This window comes from Parus major, chromosome 28, assembly GCF_001522545.3.
Source record: "Parus major isolate Abel chromosome 28, Parus_major1.1, whole genome shotgun sequence".
Classification (NCBI taxonomy): Eukaryota; Metazoa; Chordata; class Aves; order Passeriformes; family Paridae; genus Parus; species Parus major.
In genome coordinates, this window is record NC_031797.1 from 423,160 (window position 1) to 431,148 (window position 7,989).

At 45.3% G+C, this 7,989-nt stretch overlaps 1 protein-coding gene across 1 annotated transcript in view; it reads right to left on the bottom strand.

Annotated features, from left to right (window-relative positions):
• Positions 1 to 2,932: 2,932 nt before the first annotated feature.
• LOC107215336 (butyrophilin subfamily 1 member A1-like) overlaps positions 2,933 to 7,989 on the bottom strand; it is a 13,600-nt gene continuing 8,543 nt past the window's right edge. Inside the window, 3 exon segments of the mRNA XM_033520202.1 lie at positions 2,933 to 4,046; positions 4,048 to 4,101; positions 4,103 to 4,325. Coding sequence (XP_033376093.1) covers positions 3,726 to 4,046; positions 4,048 to 4,101; positions 4,103 to 4,252 — 525 coding nt within the window. The 5' untranslated portion in view covers positions 4,253 to 4,325 and the 3' untranslated portion in view covers positions 2,933 to 3,725.

Consider the following 7,989-nt stretch of genomic DNA (forward strand, 5'->3'; position numbering starts at 1 on the left):
CTCACAGAATCACCATCAGCCACATGACAGGGCGAGGGTTTTGTGTAGGCAAAGCCACTGTTATTGACAAAAAAGTCTGTGCGACCACTGTGCAGGTGGACAAGTCTAAGAAATGGGCAATTGCCCCCTGTCTGGCATGTGGGTTTGCAACCGCAGTGGGCTAAGCCCTTGCATCTATACCCAAAGCTTTAACTCCTCTGTTGACTTTTGTGTATTAGCTGCTATCATCCCCAGAGTCCTATACCACTCCGGAGAAGAAGTGAACCAGTACCTTGAGTGAGCAGGCCGCCTTCAGAAAAGAGAGCTGTTGACAGGACTGCCAATAGCAATGCTGCTCGGCTTGGGAGCGACCGGAGCAGCCACGGGTGTCTCCGCTCTGGTAACCCAGAGTCAGAGTTTCTCTCAGCTACAGATGACTGTAGATGAAGATCTGCAGAGAATCGAGAAATCCATATCCTTTCTAGAAAAGTCAGTTTCCTCACTCTCTGAAGTTGTTTTGCAGAACAGGCGAGGTCTCGACCTTCTGTTCATGCAGCAGGGAGGCCTCTGCATCGCCCTGAAAGAAGAATGCTGTTTCTATGCAGACCACACCGGAGTAGTGAGAGACACCATGGCAGAGCTACGAGACAGGCTGTCTCAACGAAAGACAGAGAGAGAAGCTCAGCAAAGCTGGTTCCAATCCTGGTTTGATCAATCTCCATGGCTGACCACCCTGGTGTCTACCCTGATTGGGCCAGTTGGGATGAACTTACTTGTGTTAATCTTTGGACCGTGTATTTTAAATAAGCTTGTGTCCTTTGTTAAGAGCCGACTAGAAAGAGTTAACATTCTGTTTATAGAAAGGCAACAGATGCTTTAAAAATACACTTGGTCACCGCATGTGCCTTATGCTTACTAATGAAAAACTGTGGTGTCTATTTTATAAGTTTTTAGCCTTTTACTTAAGTATAGTGTACCCTATACTTTACTCAAGTTTATAATATCTACTTTTAAAACTTTTTATAGTATAGATAAATTAGACAAAATGTTTAGAGATAGATATATAGAAAATAACGTTAAAATTTTTTAAGACTAATACACCTTATATTCTAGCAAATTTGATTAGGGATAAAGAGGGGGGAAGAAGAAGCTGCTGTAGAAGCAGGGCCTGGCAGCTCAGAAGATATCAGGATGTAACAGAAAGATAGTAACCCCCCCTTCCTCTTTAGTATGGTAATGCCTCCCGCAATTAGCCAATAGCACCTAGCTGTGATGAAAGCAGATGGCATTAACACAGTGAACCTAGGTTATAAAATGTCAAATTCTCCAGCAATAAACGCCATTTTGCCATCCATCACATCGATGTCTGTGTGCAATGGACCGAGTGGCCAAGGGGGGACCACCTTGCTGTTCCTGAACCAGGGTGTCTGCCTTGCTTAAAAGACAACACACCTCGCCTTGCTGAACTGTCTTTCTTAGTATGTAGCCATTCACACCAGCATTCGAGTCATGCAAACCATCCCACCACATCTCTGTAACTGCAATGGGACCATGGCCCTGTGACCGCACACAGCTCGCTAATACTCCCTGTTTGTTCCCCATGCTGTGTTCGTTGTTCTGCAGGCAGTTCAGAGGTAATGGAGCAGGCAACCTTCCCAGCAGAGGTCCAAGAGGATACACCACAGCCATACACAGCCCTGAGGTGGTTGGCCTTCTGCTCTCATCTTGAGAGGCCACAAAGGAACATTTGCCACTACTCCGGGGGTCCTGGCTTATTCTTGGACGTGATGATGGAAGCGCCCCCAAGTCCTTCAGTTTAAAGCCCAGCTGTCCAAGATGTCCAGCCTGCTGCCAGGTTCCCTGACCTCTTGCAAACATGTGGATCCCATCCTTTCCTAACAGGCTGTAGTCATTGAAGAACATCCTGTTACCATAAAAGTCAAATGCCCATGATGGCACCATCCACAAAGCCAGAAATTAATTTGCATTATACATCTATTTTTGGCTATCCCCTTTCCTCTTATGGGTAAAATGGAGGAAAAGATTACTTGGGCACCAATATTTTTTACTTGGGCCCCCAGGGCTTTATAATCTTTCTTGATTTTGCCCAGGTTCTGGCTTATGTGCAATTTGTGCCACATGGAAGAGCAGCAGTGGAGAGCAATCTGTGCTCCTGAGAGGTTGTGGCACCCTCTCAACCATATCTCAGACCTCAGCTGCCAGAAGGTGGGCTACCTCACATAGGTCTCTGCTGAAGGCTTCATGGTCCCTTAACAGTCACTCACTGTGAGCACTCATCTCTTTTACAGTGTTCCCTCTGTGCCTCTGGTACAGTTTCTCCTTGCAGACCTTACTCATGGGTGTCTAGAGCTGATAAAGTGCCAATTCTGGGCCTGGTGTGATGCTGGAGGGTAGAGACTGAAGTAGAGCTCTACTTTTGTGGGTCACCAGCTCTGAGGTGCCTCATTCTCAGTGCCAGAGGAACATGGTTCTGAAAACACCTGTCCACACCCATCTTAGCTCCTCTAATAGGAGCATAGCCTTTTAACTGTTTCCTGTTCCTGATCACATAACAGATCATCAAACCTGTGCACACCTTATGAAGGTATTTACCTTTTCTCCAGGAGAAAGGTCTGGGCACTTGTTGCAACTCACCACCTGTACCTGTACTGAAGTCTCCTTCCTTACCAGCTGTATCTGGGTGAAGCCCTCCCTCGGGAAGGACCATGCCTGCTGGACACCAGTTGACTGGAGGATCTGGTTTGAAAGCATGTCTGAGAAAGAATGCACTGCTCTCCTCCTCTTGCAGGGGGCAACTTCCCCTACAGCAAAATAATCTGGAGTTGCCCACCAGGTGGCAGGTGAACTCGTCCCCAGGGTTTGTGCTGCTAGCAGGTGTGGGGACAAGTACAGCCATAGACTTGTGTGATGTATGAAGGCGAGAGACACAAGCTAGGTGAAAGTGAATCTACTTTATTTATGAAGCTCGCCAAATTTACATCCTTAGCCCAAAAGCTGTTTTTGACTGCAAGCTTAAAACTAATCACAGTTCTACAACAAATCTGTATTCTTGACATCTATTAACAATCTATTATTCTTTCCAGAGTCACAAGTCAGTAGGGCAGAAAAAACATTTTGTTTCAGATTTCTTCATGTTCTGGTTGAAGCGGTTTCTTGTTCACCTTGTGTAGTTTGTTCAAACCCCTGATGTTGCTGCTGCTGTTCTTTCTGTAACCCTTTCCTTACCCCAACAGACATAACTGCCCCGCTGACATTACTTCATTGGCTCCAGCAGCATACAGTGAGCCATTTTCTCCTAAGTGCTGGCAAATCCTACAGGCTGAAAGGAGAAGGAGATATTGCTCAGAGAGTCTTGATGCTGACATGCATGCAGACAAATAACACCAAAGTAATTTTATCGCAAGCATTCCCAAAATATCTCTGTTCCTTTGAACCTCTGACAACATGAGTTGCAACTGGAGGAATTCTGACCAAAGAGAAAGGGTTGGTTCAGACCCTTGAGAGAGATGCAGCTCTCTGCAGAGAGAGAGCTCCAGAGACATAATGAGATCTCTGCCCTGGGAAACCTACACAGCTCAGCCAAACAAGGTCCAAAGACAGCAAACGTAGCCCTCAGGTTAACCCAGCTCTGAGCAGCTGGTTGCCACAGAAACCTCCTCAGGTTCCTTCTAACCTCAATCCTTCTGTGAGTATGAACTAACAAGTTCTCCCAGAAAAGCCTTTTCTTACTCCATTCCATTCATCACAGTCATATTTTGAAATGTCCCAGGACCCAGACAGAACCAAAAGTGTATTTTTTTCCATTCAGACAGTACCAGTGGAGATGTGAAGATGGAAATACTCTCATAAACACTGAAAAATGCCACCCATCCCTCTTAATCCAGATAGATCCAGATCTGTTCGGGGGTACTGACTTCAGGAAGGAGGGTGCAATTAGGAGATGTGAGAGCTAGGAAGTACCCTTCCAACAGCCTCACTTCCCAGCTACCTTTCTCAGGCTTAAATTCAATATCATCCTTCTTTTTCACATCTTCTATAGAGACCCTCCATGGCCCATCCTCCTGTGTCCATCACCTTCACCTCCCAGTAATGTCTCCCTGAAGGTGAAGCCATCACAGCCCAGCATGCAGCAGCATGGGTTAAATCTCTCAGGGATGTCAGGGATGTCCTGTTGTGTGTCACCTTGTTTCACACTTTTGCCATCATCAAACCGGACAAGGTCCCTGTGGGCTGTGTCTGGATCCAGAATCATGTTCACTGCAGCTGAGATGGAACCAATACATCAAGGCAGAGCTCACCCCAGGGGAGCTCTTGGCTGGAGTTGCCTAAGGAAGAAGCAGGGTGGGAGTGAGAGCTGGCAGATTGTGGCAGGGGAAGGTGCACAGGATCACAATGTGGGTTCAATGAACAGAAAAAGTTGCAGAGAAATGAGAAGATTGTCAGCAGACCTTCAGGCTGAAGACCCCAGATGGGTGAAATGTGAGGACACAGCTCACTGAGGACCAGGACTCTCCAGATTTGCCTGAAACTGGAGCATGCACCAAATGTACAAGGAATTTGGGTGTTACACTTCCTTTGCTAAAGGGAGATTGGCAGAACCACCCCTGGTACCCCTAACAGCCTGCAATAGGGGAACTGCCAAGGAGGGAGAATAAAGCAGGGAAAATGATTCAGCACCCTGAAAAAACAAATTGTAATTACCTTCTTCTATAGGCATTGCATATCTTCTCCATGCTTTTTAAAAACAAACAAGCAAACAAACAAAAAAAAAACCAGCCCACAGGTGAAAGCTAATCAAACACACTTGTACTGGATTAACTCAGGGTAATGATATGCCAGTGTTGCTGCTCATTTTCTGAGTTGTTATCTTTGTGAAAGTCAGTGTGTTGCTTCAAAACTTAGGTGTCTGACTATGTGAAAGGGCTCCATCCATTTTCTACAAATACAACCATGCTGCCAGTCCTGATTCAGATGTATGATTCAGATGTATGATTCAGACATACATTTATGATCAGTTTGTACTTTGAAAACTGAAGGCATTTTCTTCTCAGTATAGAATAATTACAGGGAACAGTGTAAAGCCACACAGAGACCAATGGAAAATAACTTCTGAAACAAGTTCTGTATTTGCAACCTCTTCCTTTCCCAAAAGGAAAACCAAAACCAGGGCACACATACAAAACTCAGATGAGATAAAGGCCCAGCTGAGAAGTCTCTCACGTATGAAAGAGAATGATACTCACTGAGTTCTTTGACTTGCTTCTCTGAAAAAGAAGGTAAACCAGCACAGGTGGGTTGTGGGATATTGATTTGGATATACCCCGTGTCTCCTTCCCTGTAACCACCTGCATATGCCCCAGGGTGGGTTTCTGCCACAGCTCAGCCATCCAAAGCCTTGTCCTACCCCCATCCTGGAGCTCTGCTCTGTCAGGAATGGTGCAGTTTGTCCTGTGCAAATCTGGGGCTGGAAATGTTCTTTCAGAGGTCACTCGCTTCCAAGGGGACCAGGACACTCCCAGTCTGCTGGCATCACCACTGCTGCCACCCATTCCCAGCCCCAAACATCATCTCTAGTCATCTCAAATTCTTGATTTTCAAATACATCCTCCTTCCCTCCAACCCCAACCACTTTTCTGGTTACTTTACACTTTTAAAGTGAAAAAACCAAACCCACCACCCTAGAGAGACTCTGTAAATAATTCATTGTAAGGAAGAGAAGATGACTCACTGATTTCTGCACTGCAGTCCCCTGAACAAGGAACACACACACAAGTTACTGTGTGGCACAGCCCCTTCCCTGGGACTCCCACCCCACTAAACCCCAGGACAGGTCAGGACCATCAGGACCCCACTGTCCTGACCGCACAGGTCAGGACAGGCTGCGATGGAGGGGGCAGATACACTGCCTTGTGCTCCAATTGCAAGGACAGATGACCTGTATTTAGTTTCCCCACATAATTTTTTCCCCCCTTCATTGGCACCAATTTACCAAGAGTAATAGCCAAAGCACTATTCCAGACGAATTCTACGAGCAAGTAAACAAACAAGCAAACTTGCTTGCTCTTCAAGCAAGTTAAATTTTTTAAAATTTACTGATTGAACAATCTGTATTTATGTAGGAGATGTCTTAAAAGTTCAGGTTTCTGTAATTTTCCCTTAAAAAAAAAAATGTTCAGAATTTCAATACTTAAATTAAAGGAGTGTCAGAAAGCATTGACAGCTACCCAGGGGAAAAATCTAATGACTGGGGTGAATTTTCACATGATTACAAGGCCAGAGGATGGCAAAGGAAAATATCTGCCTAAAAGGAACATTTGGACAGAATGGGAGTATGAATGAAAAAGCCTGGAATTTTTCACAGAGCATTTCACCAAGGAGACAGGGAGTGAGACTTACACAGTCCTGCTGCTTGTGTCGCTGGAAAACAAAACCAAACCAGAGTATCACCACCAAACTGGTGCATTTTTCCCATGATAGGCTTGTTGGGGTAGGGAGGAAGCTGAAATTGATCATGAAAGAAAAGCTTCAGCCCAGAGACTCCTTGGGCCTTTCTTCTCAAGACTTTTGGGATCTCACCCACCCGCCCTAACCCCACCATGCGCAGGGATCAGCACCACCCTGCTGGAGACCCGAGACTGGGCTCCAGTTCTAGGGCAGCTGTGAAGGGGCAGGTTTGCCTCAACAAGGGAGACACAAGGTTAAATGCCACCTGCAGAAGTACATAACTGCCCTAAGCCTGAGCTCTGCAGTGCTGAGAAATCTGAGTCCTCTGCAAAACAAAATGTGCTACCTCAAAACTTCCTCTGGCCTTGGGAAGGAAGAACCTTGAGTGTCGCTAAAGGACATGAAATGATTCACACGACCACTCTCAGTGTCAGAACATAAACCTGTCACTTTATTCTCTGACTCCAGTATTTATAGATTCTCGACAATGACCAGGGATTGGATAATTAAGCCACCACCTTCCCAAGCACACTGGTCATGTGAAACGTCCATCAAAAGACATTTCTTAAAATGAATGTGATAAACAACTTATGTTTACAGGACTTTCATGGGAAAGTAACTAAAACTATGAAAACATTATCAGAAGCTTTAATTTTCAGGGGGACACCTGAGAGCACTTTGAAGAGCAAAGCTCACTGTTGGTACATCTCTTCACACTTTCTGTGGTTCTGCAATGATTGTCTGTCACAGTATTGTCATAGTACAGCTGGCCTGGAGTGGACACAGTGAATCTGACCATAACACAAATCCAATTCAGCTAGCCTACTTCATGTCTGAACATGTCCCTGGATACATTATAGGGGACCCTCAGCCAGCCCCATCCAAGCTGAGAAGAAAGCACATGACTGACTGGTCAAGAAGCTGAGCAGGGAGAGAGATCTCAGCCAATGGCTGTAAAGCCCAGGAGATTTGAATTAAGTATTTAAGTGAGTTCTGAATAATAAACGAGGCTGTTGTCTCATAAGCACTTGGAGTATGGGTGTGGATTTTCATCTCCCCACCCATGACCACCGCCTTACCATTGTTCTTAAAATTAGAAAGTTGATTCATTCAAATTAATTGCATAATTGTATGTATCCAAATAATTTCCATCCCAAATGTGCCCCAGAAATGCAACCCATGAATTCTTCCATTTGAAGAATTCTCCAATTTCTGGAAAATGGGAAGTAAAACTTACCTATTTTTTTCTGATGCTTTCCCATAAAGAAAACAAACAAATGCAAAAAAATTTAAAAATCATCTCTCCCAACAAGCACTGAATAACCCCCAGCAGGTAACAATCACCCACATGGCAGAAGAGCTGCAGAGTCTAGATGTGCCTCAGTACCTGCATGACCCACCAGCCCCATCTTCCCTGAGTAAGAAAAAGAGGATTTCAGTTTCCTTCAATCCTCTGTATCACCTCCCATCAGAGTCAGAAGGAAAGGAGGCCCTTTCCTTGGGTGGTGCCAGACCACCCAAAAGTGTCAGTTTCTTTACAGGGCA